Source organism: Lissotriton helveticus, chromosome 5_1 (assembly GCF_964261635.1).
Source record: "Lissotriton helveticus chromosome 5_1, aLisHel1.1, whole genome shotgun sequence".
NCBI classification, from domain to species: domain Eukaryota; kingdom Metazoa; phylum Chordata; class Amphibia; order Caudata; family Salamandridae; genus Lissotriton; species Lissotriton helveticus.
The window spans coordinates 351,434,980-351,459,794 of record NC_136065.1 but is presented as its reverse complement, the minus strand read 5'-3'; the positions used below and the strand labels follow the sequence as shown (position 1 = coordinate 351,459,794).

General features: G+C 51.0%; 1 protein-coding gene across 3 annotated transcripts in view; it reads right to left on the bottom strand.

The window, feature by feature from the left end:
- The window catches only part of TNFRSF14 (TNF receptor superfamily member 14), a 470,620-nt gene extending 446,387 nt beyond the window's left edge, over positions 1–24,233 (bottom strand). For 2 of the 3 annotated variants that reach the window (XR_013594741.1, XM_078642475.1), the window contains exon 1: positions 23,953–24,233. Coding sequence is in view for 2 of the 3 variants with exons in the window: in XM_078642475.1 (XP_078498601.1) it covers positions 23,953–23,982 (30 nt within the window). In the remaining variant the exon portion in view is untranslated. The remainder of the gene's footprint in view (positions 1–23,952) is intronic. The other variant, XM_078642476.1, reaches the window with a different exon arrangement.
- Positions 24,234–24,815: the final 582 nt, after the last annotated feature.

The window sequence follows — 24,815 nt, the reverse complement described above, 5'->3', positions numbered from 1 at the left end:
TTGAGACCTCTTACCCCCCCAAGCCAATCGAATAAGGTGTGTGCGTAATTGTAAAAAGAATGTCTTAGTGAGAGGGATTGGAATATTATTAAATAAATGCAAAAATGTAGGGAGCACTATCATTTTGAGTATAGCGACCCGGCCTGCTATCGACAACGGTAGGCGCAGCCAACGCTCAACCTGAGTTTCCAAATTACTTATATCACATCCATAATTCAAGCTAATAATACTATCACTGTCTAGGTGAATGTGGATACCCAGATATTTGACGGACTCATGACACCATTCAAGAGGGAATCCACAGTCCCACGGAGTCGTGCTCTCCGTCAATGGAAAAATTACAGATTTGTGCCAGTTGATACCCAGCCGGACAAGCGGCCAAATCAAAGTATTTCTCTGATAATTGGTTTGAGATTGTCTTGTGGGAGTCGCACATAAAGAATGGTGTTGTCTGCATAAAGTGAAACTATTAAGGGTCCCATATTAAATTGTAAACCCCGGTGAAGGTGCTGCACCTGAAAACGTCTGATCAGTGGGTCCATGGCTAATATAAATAAAATGGGGGAGAGAGGGTATTCCTGTCGAGTGACACGTGTCAGCGAAAAGGATTGAGATAGTTTACCATTGATACAGAGCCTAGCTGTGGGTTTTCCATAAGGCAGAGCAGTGGTGGCCACAAAGCCTGCCGGCATCCCCATGCGACGCATCACCGACAGAAAAAAGGGCCATTTTAAAGAATCAAAGGCCTTTTTGGAATCTAACAATATAGCTGCGGCCTGGACTTTTGGATCAATTCTGTGTATGACGGAGAATAGAGTCCGCAAATTTAGTGAAGTGGAACTGTGCAGGATGAATCCGGACTGTGCTGGGGATATATTAAATTCCATCAGCTGAGGTAATCGACTAGCTGTTACCTTAGCCAATATTTTATAGTCTAGGTTCAAGAGAGAAAGGGGCCTATAAGAACTGCATAGGGAGGGGTCCTTGCCGGGTTTGGGAAGGAGAATAATAACTGCTTCTCACAGAGTGGCGGGAAGAACTTGCCGTTCGAGTGCCTCTGTGTAGACCTCAATCAATTGAGGTGCCAGGATATCTTTGTATGCCTTATAGAAGGCGCCAGTGAAACCATCTAAACCAGGGGCCAAGGTGCCCCGGACTGTCTCTATTGAGCCTACCACACCTGCTTCAGAGGTGGGCTCCGCCAGGAAATCCAACATATATTTTTCCAGATATACCAGCGCAATTTCAGACAAGTAGTCTTCCTGATCGGTGAGATCGCTGCCAATCTTAGAGCTGTATAAAGCCTTAAAATAATCCAGAAATGTGTCACGGATGACTGGGTTGGAGAAGATCAGCTGATTTGAGAGAGAGTTTAACTCGGTGATGTACGCCCTACTGTATGGGGGCGGAGCATTTGTGCCAGCACTTTGCCAGGCCTCTCGCCCACAACAGATCTTCTAGCAAAGTGATATTTGCCTAAATATAACATTTCCCTGTCCGCAGCTTCACGAAATTCCACTAAAAGGGCTAACCATCATCCTTCGGAGTAAGCTGTGGCATCGTGAAGCAACTCTGTGTCGAGTGCAGATATGTCCCGTTCAATACGAGCCAGTGTGGTACGCAGGCCTGTTAACACACCAGCACTCTTAGCAATACAGACACCCCTTATATATACACCTTAAACCCTCCCACAGGACTGCCTAGGTGTCCACCGATCCAGTGTTAATGGTGAAATAATTCTCGATGGCTTCCCTTACCTCTGCATTGAAGACCTCATCATGCAGTGCATTACCAGGGAAGCGCCACTGCCGCTCAAAGCCTTAGGGGCGAGGAACATCTAGCCGAAGCACCACCGGTGAGTACTCAGAATATGCTTGTGGGAATGTCTCCAGAGCGCGGAGCCAGACAGCTATTCCCGGAGATACCAACCAATAATCTATCCTGGTCCAAGTAGTATGGTAACAAGAATAATGTGTGTATGTTGTACAGGTAGGAAAATGTTGCCGTCCAATGTCTATCAATGAAAACTGTCTGCAAATGTCCTGTAGAGCGCGACGGGAGCGTGGCTTGGTGTCTGGAGAGGAGGAGGAGCTGCCCAAACTGGGATCTAACAATAAATTGAAGTCCCCACCCATTATAATGAGGTTAGGCGTTAAGTTTAACAAGTGGGCATCTAGGGAGTAGAAAAAGTGAGGAGTGTCCACATCCGGGTCATAAACGCCTACCAGGGCCACAAAGTGTCCCATGAGTGTGCAGGTAACAATCAGGAATCGTCCGTCACTGTCTTATACCACTTTACCAGGGTTAAAGGGAACTCTCTGGTGAATCAGGAGGGCAACACCCCTAGCGTAGCTATTGTAATTAGCGAAATATCTGTGTGCTCCCCAACTGGTAGCCAAGCGGGTAGTGTCAGTTTTGGATAAATAAGTTTCCTGAAGACAGGCAATGTCGACCTTATGCCACAATAAGTAATTAAGCACCCGGCGTCGCTTGCGTGTATTATTGAGGCCCCGTATGTTCCAGGACATAAGGGACAGTCCAGAGGGTCCAACAAAGTGATCTAGCTGTGCCACAGTGGATGTGCATCAAGAAATATGTGAACAACTTGCTAATTAAAGGAATATCGTGTGACAGTGATCTTTGTCTAGAGTGAGTGAAAACACGTGAACAATGCAAATTTCCCTCCCACCTCCCATTACCCAGCCTCACCCAAACCCAAGTAAGGCAATACCATGACCAAAAATTGAGCTGAAAGTACCGACTAACTGTACATCTGTCTGAAAGATCCCTTAAAGGGCACTTTCATGTAAACTGAAACAGAAACAAGAACAAGGTGTACACCATGAGGGGTGGCAACGCCACGTCGGTCGGACAATAATTTAAGACTAAACAGATGTATAGAGTGCATTATCCAAAATGGCAGCAGAATCAACATAAAAGACTAAGAATGCCCCATCACCCAGTGATGCGGGATCGGCCTCCCACATCCACTTTTAGCTGTGCAGGGTAAAGCATGCAATATTTGAGTCCCAGGTTTCTAAGGGTGGCCTTCACTCCGTTGAACTTGCGGTGGGCATCCTGAACCATTATAGTGAATTCTGGAAAGAAGGATAGTTTGGAGCCCTGCCATATGTTGCCTCCACGTTCCCGGGCAAGGCGCAGGACCGAATCATGATCACGGAAATTAATGATCCTCGCTATGATGGGTCTCGGTGGAAGGCCAGGATTAGGCCTGGGGCAAAGGGACCTGTGCGCACGTTCTATAATGAAACCTGAGGTGAAGGCCTCCCTACCAAACAAATCAGATAGCAATTGTTCCACAAAGAGATCCATCTTCCCCGTAGTACCAGTCTCCGGAACACCTAAAATGTGCACGTTGTTGCGCCGGCTAGCACTTCTAGGTCCTCATTCTTAATTGCGACCTCTTTTAGAATTCGTTCTGCTCTGTCCAGGCGTTTCAGAGACTGCGCTGTGCTGTCCTCAATGTCCGAGACGCAGGCTTCTGCGACATCAAGGCGTTGGTCATGTGCTTGGACTTCGGCCCCTACGTCTGCTAGGCTTTTGTCTAGAGCATCAAATCTCCCATCTAGGGCCTTGAAACCCACCCTCATCTCCTGGAGCATTGATGCAGACAATGACGGAAGGTTGTCTACAAAGTCCTCATTCTGGGCACCTTCCGCCATGGTGGGGGCCCCATCAGTAGTTCCGTCTGCTATTTTCCCAAAGGGCAAGGTCCTCGGCTTAGGGTCTTTGCGGCCCATGCCGCGGCGCAGAGATACAGCACGGAGGCAGAGTGATGATTAGGTCTCGGACACAAGCAATGAGACCAGACCTCTCCCAGGAGACAGGCAGAGTGAAGTCAGTGGCAGAGGTAGGAGAACACTGCAATCTTGGTGCAGTTACCACAGACCTAAGTCACCAGAGGGAACATCGCTGATCTTGCGGAGTGTAGAATGCGCAGACGGACACCCAGAACCAAAGATAGTCAATAACATGGGTCTTAAACTGCTGCTGTGCTCCTAGAGTGAGCGCTAGGAGGGTTCAATCATGCGGACCAAGAAAACATCAGGGGATCGCAGTTCTAGGACCACCAGAGGTCGATTGGACCACGCAAGCACTATACTCTGTCCGCTTCAAGTGCCTCAAAGTTTTATAGGGGGAGTCATGAGGCTTCTCAACGGGGGGCCCCCATTAATGATAAAGAGCCTCCAGAACAGGGGGGTGCTGTGCAAAACGTTCCCCATTTCAGAACTGCATTCGAGTGCGGACCTCCGGCAGATCTAGGGGTATACTTGAGAGAGCCCAGGCATCATAGGCCCAAGTGGTGACGAGTAGACTTCAAAAGCAGGGGGGGGGGACCGGGAGGGCTGCAAGGCTGGTCGCTATATGTACAGGGGTAGGCACCGGAAGGGCTTCCCCCGCCATCTCATGCGCCTCCGCACTTGCCTGCCGCCGAAAGAGGCGCACAGTCGCCCCTATCACACCAGCAACTCCCGGCAAATGCAAGCGTGGTCAGCGCGAAGCAGGCATGGCCGCCACGGCCTACCAATGGATGTCAATGGCAGCCCCCACAGCGATGGTCCCTTAGAAGCCATTCCATCCAGACTTTTAGTTTTTTTAGCTTGAATTGCGCTTACTGCCCAAACATCAATGCCACCTGTTTCTGAAGCGCCCATATCACAGATGCCCAAATCCTTACAGAGACTTGGCTACACGCTGGGTCGCTCCCGGAAACAATGATGGCATTACCTGCCAATTTTTCCATAGTGAAGATGGATAGTCAAGACCAGATGAGTGGAGGCATTGCTATTATTTTTAAGAAGGAGTACCCCTGTAAGATTGGAATAAAAAACTATTCTTTCGCATTGTTTTACGTAAGTTAGCATTCGCAGGGCCATTTTGTATAATGACAGAAACCAATCCTTTGCCATTTCTGAGAAACAGCCTTCTCTAGGTTATGTTTCTGCGGAGCGGAGTTCTGCTACACCAATGTTAGATTTTGAATGTATAGCGAGGTTTTAGTTTTGTAAGGCAGTTGCCAGGTATGATATTGTAATTTGCACCCGTTTCAATAAAGAGGCCTTTTTCACACACAAAATGGTTTCTTGTCTGGCCTGCCCCCCCTCTCCCAATGTGCTCTGTGCACTGTGCCAGGGGTATAAACATGCTCCCGCAGACTAGGGGTCAACAGACTTGGGCCGGGCTGCTGCCTGCAGCTGTGAGTAGTGTGTGTACCGGCTCAGGGGAAGGCGCCTCCTTCCGCCGCACTGACTCCGCTTGTCTCCTGCCTCAAATAGAAGTGCAAATTTAAACATCACTTATAACCTCTGACATCGTTAAATCAGTGCTCTTAATAAGAGTTATGTCCCTTTGCTCATTTGATTGGCCAGATTTATAGCAGCCGAGCAGTCAAGAAAGGTAATGCTTTTTATTTTAGGTTCGTCAGAGCAGAGGAAATTAAAGAGGAACATCTGCTCAAAATTTCAGAAGTTGAGTCTGCACTCTGACTACATTCAGTACCCCAGCAAACTATGATGCATACTTTCATCCGCCTCCATCTTTCACCCGCACCCCATAGCAGTCATGTTGTTTTCTATGCTTGAAGTGAGCAAGTGGCAGGTACACTGCACCTGTTTTGCAACAGATAATCGGACCCTACTACAATAACTGACATTGCTGAAATGTACAGAAACTTTGTTGTTTGCAGTGGCATGGTGCACACTGTCAATGAGAGTGGGGCAGATCTACATCCTCGTTTTGTTTACCAATCAGCTTAGAAGGGGACTAGCTGCTTCAGTTTCTGGTGCTTTCCAGCCGTTTTAACATCTTCTTAGAGTGCTTTGTTGCTCAAATGTGCGCAATTCCGGATATTTATATGTTTTTCAGGTCTTCGTTGCTTCTTTTTGCTTGTGAGCAGGGCACAAGTTCTAAAAAAAAGAAGTGGGGTTACGCTGACGTCACGACAGGAAGTGACACCACAAAAGGTGGCTTGCACTCAGTTGCAGTTTATAGTTATCGAGCTTCCATTAAAGTAAGTGGTGGACACCGTCCACCGGCGTAGTACCCCGGTAATGGGGGTGGGGCCGCGCGCGCATGTGCAATTAGCGCCGCGGCCGCAATAGTTATAAGAGACGGCTTATTTGCTTTGCCGCATGGTCCCGACTACCTGAGCCGGGCCACGCCCCTTTATTTATAGCTGGCGCGTGACGACATGCGCCAGTGCTAATATGAGCCACCGGCGCGGGTAGACTGCCCCGCTACCCTGCGTAGGAGGACATTACATTCCTTACAACCTTTATTAAACAACAAACAAACATTGAATATGTAGATCTGTTACCTGTCACTAGCATTCCAGTCCTTGGTTCGTCACACCATGCCAGCCGGGAGGATGGAGCAGGATTGCTTCTCATATCTGGAGCATTCTCCCCGTGAGGATGGTAATGACGGGGTCATTCCCTGCGACACTTCACCCTCGGGGATCTCGCAGGGGAACTTGGCAGTGCTCCGGCTGGCGTTCCAAGCAGTGAAGGGGTGCCATGGTCGGAAGATGTGGACTGATGCCATGGTCGGATCAGTCCACATCTTCAGTAGGGGTTCCTTGGTCACCATCAGTTCCTTCCTCCCCTGGCTGTTGACATGGTCTGGCGTCCAGGTTGTCCAATAGCTGCTGGTCTGGAGCTCCGGCGTGTACCTTTTTGAAGAAAGAGATGTTGCCTGTGATTTCCTCGGTTCCTCTTCTGGCTGTTATAATAGTGCCAGTTTGGCGGATAACTGTCCATGGCTGATGTTCGAACGGAAGCCGGAACTTGCTCCCAGGGTACCCGTCTTTGACGTAGACTCTGTCCCTTACTTCAATGACCAACATGCGGGCTCGTCGGCCGGCGCTGGCTTGGTCATTGGAGCGGGTCCTGTTGGCTAGGACCTTTTCAGCGTCAATCTGAGACGGGGTCCAGCTTGGGTGATGCAGGATGGTGTCTCGCACTACTCAGCCCATGCTTGCCTGCCCCGGAGCTGCCTCGGTCGTGAGATGGGGAACCAAGCGGTATTCTCTCAGGAAGCTGTATATGGCCCTCTCTAGAGGTGATCCATCCGCATGCGCAATGCGTATTACTTTGTTGAGAGTGCTCATGAACCTCTCTACTTCCCCATTTGCTTGAGGCCAGCGCGGGGTCACTTTCCGGTGCTGAATTCCCCAGGCCTAGAGATAGTCTGCAAATTCTGTCCATGGAAGGGTGGGCCGTTGTCAGTCTTCATCACTTCGAATATTCCGTGGGTAGCAATGGTTTTCAAGTTTTGTAATCACTTCCGTGGCTGTCTGACTTCCTACAATCTCGACTTCGGGGTACTCTGTGTAGTCATCGATGATCACCAGGGCATAGCGTCCGTCTGGGAGGTGTCCAAAATCAAGACTCACGCACTCCCATGGCCGTTGGGGGTTTTCTTCAGTGATGACTGGGTGAGGGCGATCCGGTTGGCCTGATGTCTGGCACCATGAGCACGTTTTGACTGTTTGTTCAACCAGTGGGTCCATCCCCGGAAACCACACCTTGGCCCTCAGCTGACTCTGTTTTTACCATGCCTTGATGTCCCCTGTGGGCGAGATCCACGGCTTGTTGAGCAGGGCTTGATGGGATCACCAGTTGCGGACCTCTGAGCAGACAACCGCTGCTGTCGACCGAAAGTTCTTCCTTGACCCGCACAATTGACTCCAGGACGGTCTTTGCTTGCAGCGTCCGTCTGGTCATGGTGGACTGAATGGGGCGCCAGTCATTTGATTGGACCGCTATTATGGCCAGTTGCAAGCATTTATAAATCTGGGTGGCTTCTACGATGGATTCAAGACTCATGAGAAGTGGTCGGGATCTTTCCGGTAGGAGTCGGACATATTCTTCAGTGTCTTCGCCATCCTCTTCTTCCGCTTTGGTGGCGGCCCTGGGATCTCTCGAAACGTAGTCCGCTGGGTTGGATGAGCCTGGTTTGTATTCTATTCTATAGTTATACCCCTGCAGCTGAAGGATCCATTTTTCAATCCTCGGGGGAGGCTTGGATGCGGACCCTTGAAACAGGGGGATGAGGGGTTTGTGGTCTGTGGACACTGTAAATGGATGGCCATACACGTAGAAGTGCCGACAGGCCCAGTGGATGGTGATCGCTTCTCGTTCTATCAGCGAGTATCTTTGTTCTGTGTCTGTCAGGGAGCGGCTCGCATATGCTATCGGGCACACTCTCCATTTCCTTGCAACTGCATGAGCACGACTCCTAGCCCATATGGGCTGGCGTGCACAGCGACGTTGGTGGATCGGGCCGGGTCGAAGTATGACAGTGTTGTGTCTGCCGACAGGGCTGCTTCGGTTCTTTGAAGGCTTGTTCCTGTTCGGGGCCCCACTGCCATGTGGTGGTGGATTTAGTCAGTTCCCTGAGGGGCTTTGTGAGGTTGGATAAATCTGGGACAAACCGCCCACAGAAGTTCACCATCCCTAGGAAACTCCTTATTTCCAAGATGTAGGAGGGTGCTGGGGCTTCCTGTACGTCTCGCACCTTGTCGGGGTCCGGGGCCACTCCTTTGTCAGAGAACGTGTAGCCAAAGAAGCTGATCTTGTTCTTGAAGAACTGGCACTTTTCTCTGCGCAGGGTCAGTCCGGATTCCTTGATCCTCTGGAGAACCCCGCAAAGTCTACGGTGGGGATCTTCCATCGACAATGCGTTTACTTGAAGGTCGTCGCTTACGTTCAAGACACCTGGGAGCCCGCTGAGGACTTCACGGATGGTGTTTTGGAACACCTCCGCGGCACTTGAGATCCCGAAATTGAGGCGTTGGTATCTCCTGAGACTGACGTGCGTAGAGAATGTGGTGATGTATCGAGAGTCCGGGTGAAGTGGCAGTTGGTGATAGCCGGACCGTAGGTCCATCTTCAAAAACCACTTTGCGCCGTTCAGTTATCCCAAGATGTCGTCGATGGTGGGGGTTAGGTGACGTTCCCTTTTAACCTCGGCGTTTGGGAGGCGCATGTCAATGCCGATGAGGACCTGCCCGGCTGTTTCGGTTTCCGTGCCACTACGATCAGGGACACCCATGGGGTGGGTCCACTGACCTTCTTTATAATCCCTTGCTTCTCAAGTGTCTCTAGCTCTTCTTCAACCTTCTTTCGCAAGTGGAATGCAATGCGCCTGTACCTCAGCGCCACTGATTGGACTGACGGGTCAATGTGGAGAGAGACCTCTTTCCCTTTCAGGCATCCAATGCCTTTGAAGACGTTTTCAAACTCCTCCATGATGGCCTCCAGTTCCTACTCTTGTACCGCCATGGTGAATGATATTAGCTTCAGCTCTTCTGCTGATTGTCCACTTATCAGCATACCGCTTTCTTCCTCGGTCACGTACACTGTGGTGGGGCTCTTGAGGTCCTGGTGTCTCTGCTCAGTCTTGAAACATCCCAGGAGCGGGATGGGTGTCTTCTGTCCGTATGCAAATACCCTGATCATTGCTTCACGTAATGGCGGGCTTGGACTTAGTTGATTATATACATTGGCAGCAATGAGTTCGATCGAGGCCCCAGTGTCTATGGTGGCTCTTACATCCTGGTGGTGGATCTTGATTCTGCACCTTGGAAGTCGTCGTCTCTTCCGTCGTGGCTGGTCTACTGCAAATACATAGTCGACCGGGTAGTCTCCCGGGTCCTCGTCCATGTCCTCACTGTCATGCGCTTCAGCCACTGTCTGTGCCACTTCTTTCTGTGATTTTGCAGACCGGCATACTGCCGCAAAGTGGTCCATCCACCTGCAAGCACTGCACTTCTTCCCCCTCGTTGAGCAGTCTTGCATGAGATGGGGCGCGCCTCTGCAGTAGCCACATTCCCTTTTCTTGTCTTGCTGTCTTCTGCCTGGATTTTGGTGCGCTTTGGGCCTCACCACGTTCGCCTTTTCCACTGCGTTGACTTGTTCAGTCTTGATGGGTCGATGAAGGGTCGCCTTCATGTGGGATGCTCTGGCTTGCGGCAGATCTTTTGACCGGGCCCAGGGTGAGGATGTCCGCTAGAGACTTGCCATCCTCCTGAAGAATGTTCACTCTGAGTTTGGACGAGTAGCACCCTTGTATTATCTGACCTCGGATTTCTTCCTGTCTGTCTCAAAATCCGGACGTGCTGGCCAGTTCTTTCAAACGCCCCTGGAATGCGTCTAACGATTCCTCCGCTTCTTGCTTGGCCTGGCGAAAGAAGAATCTTTCATAGTTCCTGTTCGCCATAGGCTCAAAGTGCGCATTTAGGGCGTTGAGAAGCGTCACATACGTTTTGGTTGTGGCCTCCACCAGGGTTTTGTAAATTTGTAAATGCAGTGGATTTCTTTGCCTCCAAGGTGGAGTAGTAGGGCTCTGCGCCTGTCCCGGGCTATGCCCGCCCCTACAAAGTAGACCTGGAGACGGTCTGTCCAGTCCCTCCATCGCAGGGCAAGGGATGAGGGGGCGCCGTCCACCACAAAGGGCTCAATGGCGGGGATCGACGCCATCTTGTAATGTAATGTAATGTAAAAAGAATTTATAAAGCGCACTAACACCTGGCGGTTTCTTGGCGCTGAAACATAAAAAATAAAATAAAAAAAACAGACAGTCCATGGGGCTGAGAAGGTTAGTTATAGGCGTTGCGGAACAGGTGGGTTTTTAGGAGAGACCTGAAGTGTGTTAGGGGGGAGGCCAGTCTTAAGCCTAGGGGAAGGGCATTCCAGAAGGACGGGGCAAGGAAAGAAAAGCTCAGTCCTCCCTGTTTTTTACGTTTGAAGGTCGGGATCTGGAGTAGAGCCAGGTGGGCGGAACGGAGATTGCGAGAAGGAACGTATGGGTGCCGGAGTGAAGAGATGAACAAGGGGCCTGTACGGGCAAGGGACTTAAAAATAATGCAGCCCAGTTTGAACTTACACCGCTCAGAGACAGGGAGCCAGTGAAGAGATTTTAAGAGAGGGCGTACGTGTTGGTGTTTGGGTTGGTGATGAATGAGCGGTGACACAGCTGCCTCGTAAAGAACGAATAAGGGAGTAAGGTATAAATTAAAAAGAAGGGGAGATAAGGAGGAGCCCTGCAGGACGCCGAATGTTAGCTCAACCTCGTCCGCGGAAAACAGAGAGCCGAACCGCCTGGTGGCGGTTGCTCAAGAAGGAGCGGACCCAGGCCAGGGCAGAGCCCTGGATGCCGGCCTCTCCGACACGGCCGACCAGAACGTCATGGTCGACCGTGTCAAAGGCGGCCGACAAATCCAGGAGCACCAGAACCTGGCTGATGTTAGAGTCCGCTCCTCTCCGCAATTCCTCCATAACTGAAAGTATAACAGATTCAGTGGAGTGATTGGGTCTAAAGCCAGCCTGTTGGGGATCGAGGAAATGAGAGTCCTCGATAAAGGTACTCAGGGTATTAGTCACATGGGACTCAAGGACTTTGCTAAGGTAGGGAAGGAGGGAAATGGGGCGGAAGTTACTCATAATTGTAGGGTCTGCTGTGGGTTTTTTTAAGGATGGGCATGACCTCGGCACATTTAAATGACCCGGGAACAGTGCCAGAGGAAAGAGAATTGTTCAGCAATGCCAGAGGGGGAGATGGGCAGGCTGTGAAGGCCTCACGGAGGACCAAGGGGGGGCAACAGTCAGTGGGGGATCCGGAGGCAACCTTCTTAAGGAGGGCGGGGAGCTCTGTCTCCGAGATTAGAGGGATCTGGGTCAGCTGCCTAAGGTTGGAGTAAGGCAGGGTGGAGTCGGACCCAAGGGGGTGAGGTGGGGCTGAAGATAAAATACTGTTCTTGATGTTGGCTATCTTCTCCACACAAAAAAAGATTTAGGGAGTCACAGAGTGCCCGGGAGGGAAGAGGTTTAGGGGTGATCCTGTCTGGGTTTGACAGCTCCTCCACAATAGAAAAGATGTCCTTGGTTTTGGTGGCAGAGCTGGCGATCTTGTTTGAGAATAAGGTGGTTTTAGTTTGCAGGACCGCCAATTTATAATCTTTGAGCAGGGTAGTGAAGCGTAGTTTCATTTCAGGGGCATAGCCACGTCGCCATTGGCGCTCGGCCTGCCTAAGGCCCAACTTCAAGGCTTTGAGGTCTTCCGTGAACCATTTTTGTGCGTCATGCGGACGTCTAAGTTTTATCTGTCTGAGTGGAGCCACGGTGTCACTGGCTGACTCCAGCCAGTGTGTGAGGGCAGAGGCTTGGGTGTCAATGGAACCCAGATTGGAAGGGGTGGAGGTTTTGAGTAGGGTGACAAAATCGTTGAGATTGGCCTTGTTCCAATTCCGGGGCAGGAGGTTGCCTTCCTTGGGTCTGCCAAGGCTGGGGATAGCCGTAATGGAGAAGGAAATTATAAAATGGTCTGACCAGAGGCAGGGTGAAATGAGAGGGGTGGATATGTCCAGGTTGGATGTCCAAACCTGGTCCAGAGAGTGGCCCTTAATGTGGGTGGCTGCCTTTATGTGTGTTAGACAGTTCATGCTGGACAAGAGATCGGTAAATGATATAGAGCAAGCATTCTCCTTTGCGTCGGAAGGCCAATAATTAAAATCGCCTAAGACCAAGATTTTAGAATTGTTAATGAGGAGTTGGGGTAACATGTCACCAAACAACATAGAAAAATCAGGCATAGGTTGAGGGGGCGGTAAACTAAAACACAAATAAGTGGGGTGGTGGAGGATTCCAGTCTCAGCGCAAGATAGTCGACCGAGGGGATGCCGACTAAGGTCAAGGCGGAATACCGGATAGAGTTTTTAATAATCGCTGCTACCCCACCTCCCGGCCTCCCGGGGGCTCCGTTTGCCTGAAGGATGTAATAGCCAGTGGGGATTGCGGCGAGTATATCGGGAGCAGAATCCTCGTTAAGCCATGTCTCCGTTAACAGCAGTATGTCCGGTTGCTCAGAGTCTAACAGAGCAAAGATTTCCAGCTGGTGTTTTACCAGCGATCGTGTGTTGAGATAGATCACTGTGAGCTTGAGGAATGGGGTCTGATTATTGGGTGGAGGATTGGTAATTGAAGGGGAAGCTAGGAGCGAGCCAGTTACTATCTCAGGGAATGTGTCTCTGGTGCAGAGGAACCCCAATGGCTCAAAGTCCGACAGAGTCGAGGGGGGGTAGACCTATGTGGATGTAGTCGAACCAGATCTGAAGAGGTGTATTGGATAAAGCCGGCAGGGAGACGTGCCCCGTGCCCCGGCCGGGCGCAGACAGACTTGCCTTAGGCGCGCCTTTGGCACGCAAACGTCGCGCCCACTGCACACGTCCGCTGCGCGTCCGACTGAGGCACATCCTTTAATGGCAGAGAGGGGGGCGTGGCCTCGGAGTGGTGGGCGTGGCCTCACTTCAGGCTATGGTGGCGAAAAAAGGTTTTGCCCGCGGCAGCGTTTAATCGGCTGCGCGGGGTGATCAGGAGCGAGCTTTCAAGGAGGGGGAGTGCCCAGGGCAGGGTGCTTCAGCAGGTAATACCACACCGTAAAAGATCAAGTAATTGTTAAAAACGCTAAGCTGTCTCCCGGCTTCTGCCTCAGGAGCTGTTTGTTTAGTCTAAGTGCGAGCTGGGTGTGTCGCGCGCCTTAAATGATTGCCTGGGGGGGGCGTGGCCTCGGAGTGGTGGGCGTGGCCTCGCTTCAGGCTATGGCGGCGAAAAAAGGTTTTGCCCGCGGCAGCGTTTAATCGGCTGCGCGGGGTGATCAGGAGCGAGCTTTCAAGGAGGGGGAGTGCCCAGGGGAGGGTGCTTCAGCAGGTAATACCACACAGTAAAAGATCAAGTAATTGTTAAAAACGCTAAGCTGTCTCCCGGCTTCCGCCTCAGGAGCTGTTTGTTTAGTCTTGGCGCAGACGCAGTCACATCTCGCAGCACATGCACTGCTTACCTCCTGGGTGTGGTAGTAGCCGCCTGGCCGAGGGTGACGAAAGCACTGTTGGGGTCTTTTCCTTTGGCCTGTGGGTCCTAGGCCTCACTGTAGCTTCCTCCCCTTCCAGGGTGCTGGGTGCACACACATGCATGGGCTCCAACAGGGTGAGCAGAGATGGCCACCCTTCTTTCCAGGCACTCTAAAGGGCAGATTTGCCTGGGGCACACTTGCACAGGGCAGGCAGCACCTCCTTGGAGTCACAGCCTACATCAAAAGCTCACAATCCTCTAGAGAGCACAAATCCATTAAGTGCTCTAAATGGGTTTGTTTCCGCTCCTCGTCGCCAGTGTGATGGGTGTGGCCGCGCGTGCAATTAGCGCCACGGCCGCAATAATTATCAGAGACTGCTTATTTGCAGTGCCGCATGGTCCCGACTGCCTGAGCCTGGCCACGCCCCTTTATTTATAGCTGGCGCGCGACGACAGGCGCCAACGCTAACGTGAAGCTTCCGACGCAGGTAGACTGCACCGCTACCCCGCATCGGAGGACACTACAACCCCAACTCGAGCCCTGCTTGTGAGAAAGTGTCACTCAAGTCATTGAAATGTCACTCATAATTACACTGATATTATGAAAATGTCACACATTGCAATCTGCCGCTCGTTTCTGAGTTTAACAAGCATTTGCAATGCAATAGGTCTCGCATTAGGAAAGTGTGAGCTATTGGTATTGTAAATGACAATTTTTTTTAATATGTGTTGGCTTTGAAAATATATAAATTAATAGCATTGTTATTCACAAAGCCAATAGCTTACACTTTCCTAATGCGATTCCTATTGGCTATGGCAATGTTTGTTGGTAGCAAGCAAGGACAGTGCTGAGTGAGGCTGTGGTTTGGCTGAGTGATGTGGTGGTGTCCCAGAGTGATGTGGTGGTGTCCCAGAGTGATGGGGTGGTGTCCCAGAGTGAAGTGTTGGTGCCCCTGAGTGGTGCCCCTGAGTGATGTGGTGGTGTCCCAGAGTGATGTGGTGGTGTGGTGTCCCAGAGTGATGTGGTGGTGTGGTGTCCCAGAGTGATGTGGTGGTGTGGTGTCCCAGAGTGATGTCGTGGTGTGGTGTCCCAGAGTGATGTGGTGGTGTGGTGTCCCAGAGTGATGTGGTGGTGTGGTGTCCCAGAGTGATGTGGTGGTGTGGTGTCCCAGAGTAATGTGGTGGTGTGGTGTCCCAGAGTGATGTGGTGGTGTGGTGTCCCAGAGTGATGTGGTGGTGTGGTGTCCCAGAGTGATGTGGTGGTGTCGTGTCCCAGAGTGATGTGGTGGTGTCGTGTCCCAGAGTGATGTGGTGGTGTCGTGTCCCAGAGTGATGTGGTGGTGTCGTGTCCCAGAGTGATGTGGTGGTGTCGTGTCCCAGAGTGATGTGGTGGTGTCGTGTCCCAGAGTGATGTGGTGGTGTCGTGTCCCAGAGTGATGTGGTGGTGTCGTGTCCCAGAGTGATGTGGTGGTGTCGTGTCCCAGAGTGATGTGGTGGTGTCGTGTCCCAGAGTGATGTGGTGGTGTCGTGTCCCAGAGTGATGTGGTGGTGTCGTGTCCCAGAGTGATGTGGTGGTGTCGTGTCCCAGAGTGATGTGGTGGTGTCCCAGAGTGATGAGGTGGTGCCCCTGAGTGGTGACCCTGAGTGATGTGGTGGTGTCCCCGAGTGATGTGGTGGTGTCCCAGAGTGATGTGGTGGTGTCCCAGAGTGATGTGGTGGTGTCCCAGAGTGATGTGGTGGTGTCCCAGAGTGATGTGGTGGTGTCCCAGAGTGATGTGGTGGTGTCCCAGAGTGATGTGGTGGTGTCCCAGAGTGAAGTGGTGGTGTCCCAGAGTGAAGTGGTGGTGTCCCAGAGTGAAGTGTTGGTGCCCCAGAGTGATGTGGTGGTGTCCCAGAGTGATGTGGTGGTGTCCCAGAGTGATGTGGTGGTGTCCCAGAGTGATGTGGTGGTGTCCCAGAGTGATGTGGTGGTGTCCCAGAGTGATGTGGTGGTGTCCCAGAGTGATGTGGTGGTGTCCCAGAGTGATGTGGTGGTGTCCCAGAGTGATGTGGTGGTGTCCCAGAGTGATGTGGTGGTGTCCCAGAGTGATGTGGTGGGGTCCCAGAGTGAAGTGTTGGTGCCCCTGAGTGGTGCCCCTGAGTGATGTGGTGGTGTCCCAGAGTGAGCTGGTGGTGTCCCAGAGTGATGTGGTGGTGTCGTGTCCCAGAGTGATGTGGTGGTGTCGTGTCCCAGAGTGATGTGGTGGTGTCCCAGAGTGATGTGGTAGTGTCCCAGAGTGATGTGGTAGTGTCCCAGAGTGATGTGGTAGTGTCCCAGAGTGATGTGGTAGTGTCCCAGAGTGATGTGGTGGTGTCCCATAGTGATGAGGTGGTGCCCCTGAGTGGTGACCCTGAGTGATGTGGTGGTGTCCCCGAGTGATGTGGTAGTGTCCCAGAGTGATGTGGTAGTGTCCCAGAGTGATGTGGTAGTGTCCCAGAGTGATGTGGTAGTGTCCCAGAGTGATGTGGTAGTGTCCCAGAGTGATGTGGTAGTGTCCCAGAGTGATGTGGTAGTGTCCCAGAGTGATGTGGTAGTGTCCCAGAGTGATGTGGTAGTGTCCCAGAGTGATGTGGTGGTGTCCCATAGTGATGAGGTGGTGCCCCTGAGTGGTGACCCTGAGTGATGTGGTGGTGTCCCAGAGTGATGTGGTGGTGTCCCAGAGTGATGTGGTGGTGTCCCCGAGTGATGTGGTGGTGTCCCCGAGTGATGTGGTGGTGTCCCCGAGTGATGTGGTGGTGCCCCCGAGTGATGTGGTGGTGCCCCCGAGTGATGTGGTGGTGCCCCCGAGTGATGTGGTGGTGCCCCCGAGTGATGTGGTGGTGCCCCCGAGTGATGTGGTGGTGCCCCCGAGTGATGTGGTGGTGCCCCCGAGTGATGTGCTGCCCCTGAGTGATGTGGTGGTGTCCCAGAGTGATGTGGTGGTGCCCCCGAGTGGTGCAACTGAGTGATGTGGTGGTGTCCCCGAGTGATGTGGTGTTGTCCCCGAGTGACGTGGTGGTGTACCCGAGTGACGTGGTGGTGTAGCCGAGTGACGTGGTGGTGTAGCCGAGTGACGTGGTGGTGTAGCCGAGTGACGTGGTGGTGTAGCCGAGTGACGTGGTGGTGTACCCGAGTGACGTGGTGGTGCCCCCGAGTGACGTGGTGGTGCCCCCGAGTGACGTGGTGGTGCTCCCGAGTGACGTGGTGGTGCCCCCGAGTGGTGCCCCTGAGTGATGTGGTGGTGTCCCTGTGTGATGTGGTGGTGTCCCTGTGTGATGTGGTGGTGTCCCTGTGTGATGTGGTGGTGTCCCTGTGTGATGTGGTGGTGTCCCTGTGTGATGTGGTGGTGTCCCAGAGTGATGTGGTGGTGTCCCAGAGTGATGTGGTGGTGTCCCAGAGTGATGTGGTGGTGTCCCAGAGTGATGTGGTGGTGTCCCAGAGTGATGTGGTGGTGTCCCAGAGTGATGTGGTGGTGTCCCAGAGTGATGTGGTGGTGTCCCAGAGTGACGTGGTGGTGTCCCAGAGTGATGTGGTGGTGCCCCAGAGTGATGTGGTGGTGCCCCAGAGTGATGTGGTGGTGTTGTGAGGCGTGCAGCAGTGTGTGGCGTGCAGCAGTGTGTGGCGTGCAGCAGTGTGTGGCGTGCAGCAGTGTGTGGCGTGCAGCAGTGTGAGTAATGCAGCAGTGTGAGTAATGCAGCAGTGTGCGGCGTGCAGCAGTGTGTAGCGTGCAGCAGTGTGAGTAATGCAGCAGGGTGCAGCAGTGTGTGGCGTGCAGCAGTGTGCAGCGTGCAGCAGTGTGCAGCACTGTGCGGCGTGCAGCAGTGCGAGGCGTGCAGCATGCAGCAGTGCGAGTAATGCAGCCGTGTGCGGCGTGCAGCAGTGTGCGGCGTGCAGCAGTGTGCGGCGTGCAGCAGTGTGTGGCGTGCAGCAGTGTGAGTAATGCAGCAGGGTGCAGCAGTGTGCGGCGTGCAGCAGTGTGCAGCGTGCAGCAGTGTGCGGCGTGCAGCAGTGTGAGGCGTGCAGCAGTGCGAGGCGTGCAGCAGTGCGAGGCGTGCAGCAGTGCGAGGCGTGCAGCAGTGTGAGGCGGGATGTTACAGAGTCAGTCATAAGTGGGCCGGAACAGAAAGAGTAAAATAAAAATGAGACCAAGAGAGATGAAATAGAGAGAAAGAAAAAATGAAAAAAAATTAAATAGAGGTTACGGGGAGGCGACTTGGAGAAAGAAGCGCAAAACTCCAAAATTCGAAGGGGGTGAAACGGAGAGTGACATAAGAAAGAGGCAGAGGAAGTGAGACAGGATGGAGCGAGGTTCAAGGCAGAGTAATAGGAAAGATAGGAAGGGAGAGAGATAAGAGAGGCACACGGCGAAAGATAAATGAGGGTGAAGTAAATAGTGTGTAGACTGAAAGGAAAGAGGGAGGGAGAGAAGGTTGCAAAAGAAAGACTGACAGTGAAACAGAGGAGGAAACTGAGGAGGCATAGCGGGCACACAGAGAAGAAAGACCTATGGAAAAGGGCAGACTGCGATACGAGGAAGGGTAATTGAGATCTTGAAAGCAAACGGTTAGCGAGAGACTGTGGAATGCAGGCAGAGGATACACAGGAAGGGTGGAGAATCCGGAAGAAAGAGTCGAGAGAATTGAGACTGGGAATGGGGCAGACGTGGGACGGGGAAGAAAGAGGCTGAAGGAGCTACTGATAAAATAAAACAAATGTGCTGTTTGTATGTTTTCTCCTGCTATAACAGTTATAGTGTTTGCATGAAGTTTAAAACTGATGTAGTTATGGGGTATTACGATGCTGTTTAAACGTAGGTATTAAAAAAATACTAGTTAGAATTGTACCATGGACGCATTTAAAAACAAGTAGCAAGCTGTTTAATTATTCATGGTGAAACAAGTTTGGCCCATATGATCTACAAAGTGTTACTCAGTCACAGTCATGGCGTGAGTCAAATGTGCAAGAAATAGTGCTATTGTAATACAAGTGCAGCTCATTTAAAACAGCAGTGGCAGTCAAAGTAACTACAAGAGCATATAATGGATTCCCAATTCAGTTATATGCCTCCAGATGAAATAAACAGGTGGAAGTTAAAACAGTCCAAATTAAGATGTTGATGTGTTTATCCCAACATTATGATTTATAGGGGGTCATTATCAGGATGGTGCCAACAACAATAAAATTAGCAAACCTATAAAATGAGAAAGAAGACATGAGTGAAAGTATTCGGGGGGGGGGGGGGGGTGTGAACTATTGGAGTTGGGTCCAGTTATGAAGGAGACGTACCTCAAGTACGAAATAAAGGAATACCATAGCCAATTTATGAAGCTAATGGGGTTTCTGGGTAAGCAAAAATGATAGGATAATGAAGACACACGGACAGTTAAATTCCAATTATATCAGACTATCCACAGCTTACCGATTCAGGCAATAAATCGGTGTAAATCACTGACTCGCAAGGCCTGAAGAAACAATTAATGGAAAACAATAAGAAGAATAAATGGTTGCTACAAAGGCTCAATCTAGTTTGAAAGAGAGTTAAACACATTTGGAATCACAAGGCAAAGGAGTGAGACCAGGGGCACATCCACTTAGGAACAGTGGTGTGTAAGAGACCCAGGTTTAAGGAAAAGCAAACAAGAATGAAAATGTAATTAGGGGGTAGCACCAGCAAGAAATTTCACATGCTGGAGAGGCTTAGTAGTGCATAAAAGAGTGAGTCATCACAGAGCAGCCGCTGCCCTTCTTTGGCCTAAGGGAAGAGGATGCATTGGCAGTGCAAAACATTCACTGTACAAGGAGAAACTTCAGCTTAGAGGCAGGCGTTTAAAAACAGCTACAGCAAGCAGTAATAGGTCACAAAAGTCCTGGCCAACAACAAAGGCTACATTTCAATTGTAATAAAGAAAGGTAATTGAGGAATAAAAACTGCACAAAAAATAAGTATTAACAATTGTAAATCATGTTGAAAAAACGTGGATTACTGGCCCCCCGGAGCTGGCCTGGCTGCCGATGCGTCCGTGTGCCATCCCTGCCCCGCGGCTCCCTCGTCTAGCAACATGCTTAGCAGCTGCTCATGCCCCCTGCAGCCCTCCACGCTTTCAATCAATGCCGGCGGTATCGCTCCCAGCAACCTTGTAAACAATGGTCACATGGTTGCTGGGAGTGAATCATGTGTCGCTATTGCGAATGGTAGAACAGGCAGCTGGAGAAGTTTGTATGCCTCGCTGTGCCCGCCTCTGTATCAGCCGTGGCTGGGGTAGAAGAGAAGAGATAGGTGTGCGGCCACCATGAATACTAAGCTTGGCATTCCACTCTTTATAAAAACAAAATACATTTAAAAAGAAAAGCATTTTGCCCGTGAGCACGATAATAAAGTTGCCCGGCCACCATATGCACGATATAAAACCGAAAGGAAAACAAGCATTGAAAATGCAATAGGTCTCGCAATAGAAGAGTTTAACTTTTTTCGTTTTGCAAATGGATGAGTGGCGTTGCGTGGATGAGTGGCGTTGCGTGGATGAGTGGCGTTGCGTGGATGAGTGGCGTGTGAGAGTGGCGTTGCGTGTGTGCCCCCTGTTCCTGCCTGTGTGAGATGCGCCCCCTGTTGTTCCTGTCTGTGAGATGCTCCCTCTGTTGCTCCTGTCTGTGTGAGAAGCATCCTCTGTTCCTGTCTGTGTGAGATGTGGCCCCTGTTCCTGTCTGTGTGAGATGCGCGCTCTGTTGTACCTGTATGTAAGAAGCGCCCACTGTTGGTCCTGTCAAGTGTGGGAATGAGTGAGAGAAAAGAGAGCAAGAGGAAAAAGAATAAAGGTGATAGAGAGTGAATGAAGGGGAGTCAAAGAGAGAGAGAAATAAGGGGAGATAGAGTAAATGAAGGGAAGGGAAGGGAAGGGAAGGGAAGGAGAGAGAGAGAGAGAGAGAGAGAGAGAGAGAGAGTAAATGAAGGGAAGGGAAGGGAAGGGAAGGGAGAGAGAGAGAGAGAGAGAGAGAGAGAGAGAGAGAGAGAGAGAGAGAGAGAGAGAGAGAGAGTAAATGAAGGGAAGGGAAGGGAAGGGAAGGGAGAGAGAGAGAGAGAGAGAGAGAGAGAGAGAGAGAGAGAGAGAGAGAGAGAGAGAGTAAATGAAGGGAAGGGAAGGGAAGGGAAGGGAGAGAGAGAGAGAGAGAGAGAGAGAGAGAGAGAGAGAGAGAGAGAAACAAAAAACACAAGTGATAAAAAAAAGTAAGCCCACAGCACATGTTACTTTGCCTAATGGGAGAATATAAGAAATTGACAGAGTGCGCAAACCACAGAGTTAATGGCCAATAAAAATAAGTCGAAAATGAAAATTTGTCGTTGAAAAAAAATTCACTCGTCTTTGCAAAAATCGCTGTTGTGAAAATAAGAGCAGGACGTGTCTAGTGCGGAGCGAGGTGCTCGGAGGCGCTCTTCCCCCTGGAAAAGTTCCTGCAGAGACTGCTGGCTGCAGAGCCTGGGCTGTCTTTCTTAAATACACTGGCCCTGGCTGGCTGCCAGCCCTCCGAGCTCAGATGCAATCTGAGCTGTGAGTGACACCCCCCTTCTCTGGATGCCTGCAGTAACCAGGGCGATATCAGTGCACATTCAAACTAGTGGGGGCTGGGGCACCTCCCCGCCGCTCTTCCCCCACCACCTTCAGCATCAGCCAGCCTGCGTCCTAGGGCTCTGGCAGAGCAGGCGCTCGTCGCCGCCCCGAGTCCGTTTAAAGCACCATCCTCCCGAGTGGAGTATCGGGTGTTGCGACCAAGGGGTTGGGGTGGACAGTGGTGTGCAGGAGAGCCTGCGTGTGGATGGAAGCTTGCAGTAGTCTGGCACCACTGTGCAGCGAGATTAGGGACGTGAGTGGTAGAGCGCAGGAGTAATGAAGTTTCCAGTAGCTAAGCTTTCAACAAGAGTGCTTGCACCAGACACGCTTTCAATCGGAGAGTGCAAGCAAACCTGCCTCACATAAGCTTTCGACCAGAGGGTGCATGCAAGCTTGCAGCAGCCAGGCTTTTAATCAGCGATGGCAAGCAAAGTGAAACTTGCAACAGCCAACCAGAGTGTAAGGAATATGACGCTTGCAACAGGAAAGCTTTCAACCAGCGAGTGCCAGCAAAAGGAAGCTTGCAATAGCAACGTGTTTGCATATAGAGTGCAGGAGAAGGGGAGCTCGCAGGTGCGAATATTCACTAAGGAGCGTGCAAGGTAGGAGCGCCCTAGTTAATGCTAACACGCGAAAGGAAGCTTGTAGGAGACTGGTCCCGTAGGCAGCGTGACGCGGAAGGCAGGGTACAGATACAGAGACTCGCAAGAAAAAAACATGATTCTTGCAGCTAACATGTTTCTTTCTGGAATAGTAGAGTTGGGGGGCAGCTTCTCTGGGCCAGGTAGGCATGCTGCGAGAGGGTAAATGTGGCTCTGCAGGGCATTGGGGTTCAGCAGATCGGGAGATGGCAGTACCCCGAGCTTCAAAAGTGTGTTTGGGGGGAGGGGGGTAACAGGTTGTACGTAAAAGGGGTACTTGAGCCTGTCGGACTCCTCCGATAAAAAAAAGTTTGAGGCAACGGAGACTGGAAAAAAAGAACTATGTACTCTGTAACCATTGGGGGGGGGGTTGGGTTCAGGGGAAGTGGGGAAAGGAAAAAGCTGCAACAAAGTATCCGCAGCTGGGAGGGTGAGGGAGGCGGCACACACAATTAACTCAGACTTTCTGCCGGTGTGCACTGCGGGTTGGCTGGACGGCTGAACACACGGCGGGCAGGGGAGGGGGCGGAGCGGGGCGGAGCGGGGAGAGCGAGAGCGGCATGTGGGTGTGAAGAAGCCGGGCCTTTGAAGTGAAGCTAAGCTTCACTTCAAAGGTGTCGGAGGAATGCGGGCGGCTGTGCACGCGCTTTTAAGCTCAATGCACATGCGCATTGAGCTTAAAAGTCACGGGCACTGCAAGGAATCGCCACGATTCCTTGCTTCTTAGTTAAAGCTTGTATAAGCCGCAATAGGCTCGCAAGCTCGATGCGCATGCGCATCGACAGGCGAGACCTAAAAAAGCGGCGGGAAAGGATCCCTTTGAAGTGGCCCTGAAAGATGCACGTTATAAAACCGAAAGAAAAAAAAGCGGCCGGGAAAGGATCCCTTTGAAGAGGCCGTGAAAGCAATTAGGGGGGGGGAGGAGAATTCAGGCCAGCACGCACTGCGCACACTGGGGAAGCCTGTGGGAGGGCAGCTGATGGCTTTGATGTGGGGAAATGCGCGTGCTTGTGTTCACTTGGACTGTTTGAAATCCGCCCAATGGTTTGAGAACTTTTTTGCCTCCTATAAATCTCGACTATCCATTCCTTGCGGAATGGGATAGGCGAGACCTAAAAATGGTCTGCATTGTACCTAGGTGAGGAGAAAAGCATCGGGTCTACTGGTATGTTCACCAAAATGCAAATGTATAGATTTAACGGCAGATTACGGGCTTGCTACTTTGAATAAATGTGTCAACCTAGGCAAAGCATATTCTCTCTGAGCCCGTCAGCACACGGAAACAGCTTGAACAGAAGACATAAACACCAAGGGCATACTCCCAGCCTCTAGCAGGCTCCTCTTTCACAGCTCCTACTGGTCTAAAGAGCGAGAGTTTAATGACATTTGAAAGGGCGGAGGGACAAGAAGCCAAAATAGAAGACAACGGCTTCCCGAAGTGCCTGTTGTGCATGCAGAGTAGCTGGAGATCTGATTACAGTTAAAATGCGTTACGGTTGGCCGCACCCAGTTCTCGAGTTTGTAGGTTGAATAGTTTAAAGTAAAGGCGAAAGTAGAACTGAACACAAAAACCTCGTCTGTGGATATGCTAAACGCAAATTAGCATCCCAGGTAAACATTCCAAACGTTTCAGTCTAATCAGATGGGGGGGGGGGGGGGGGGGGCGGCAGCCGTGGCGCCACAATCCATGTACACGACTAGCCAAGAGTACACACACATCCGTTTCACTTTCATTATCTTGGAAGATTTCTGACAAAGCTCATAAATAAACAAACATAAAAATCGCAGCGGTACCAAGAAAATGGACTAGTTGGGCTTACCATTAGGCTCGCAAAGTAGAGCAGGCGCATTCTTCATGGTATTGAGCCCAGGCGTAACCTTGCCAGATCGCAGAATAATTTATTCGCAGTATGGCGGCTTACTTCTGTAAACAGCCGGCAGTCCTCGGGGGTCCATGAGTCAGCGGAAGGCCTCGGGGGTTCATGGATCAGGTATTTCACACTTGATGTTCTTTCTCTATCGTGCTGTAAAGAAAGACCAAGAACTAACCGACTGAGTCCACCATTTCGCAACAGTTTTTCTTTTTTTTGTTCAAAGACCTAACTTTACTTCCGCAGGGAGTGGCTTAAGCGAAGGGAGGGGTTACAGTCTTTTGTTTCTATTTCTAGATGCGAATTTAAGGATTTGGAAAACTCTTAATGAGCTCCAGAATATATTAGACGTACGTTATGAGTGGATTTTTTTCAGGAACGCGGAACATTGATCTTAGGCTCGAACCTGGACTCCGACTTTCGAAGTCTGCTGCGATGACCTTTTCCTTCCAGCATCTCTCTAAGGAATTTGTTACGTGCGTGAATTGCTCAGCCATTCCAATTTCTTTATATGAATTGCTCAGCCAGTCCAACTTCTTTTTTTATTCGCATGCTGGGATTTGCAATATTGTTTAACCCGTTATGAAAGCTGGAATGGGGGTCCGAAAATTAAAAGAAAATATATGCAGAGTACCAAGGTTGCCTCTGGTGTTGTTTCCACCTTTTATGCCTGCTCTTTCTTCCACTTACTCTCAGTTTATATCATATTTTGCTGCTCTTTATCGTGCATGATTTTGCCAATTGACACTGTTTTCGTATCTTTTTGTTCCTCTTTTCTCTCTCTCAATGACAATATTAACAGATAAGGTCAA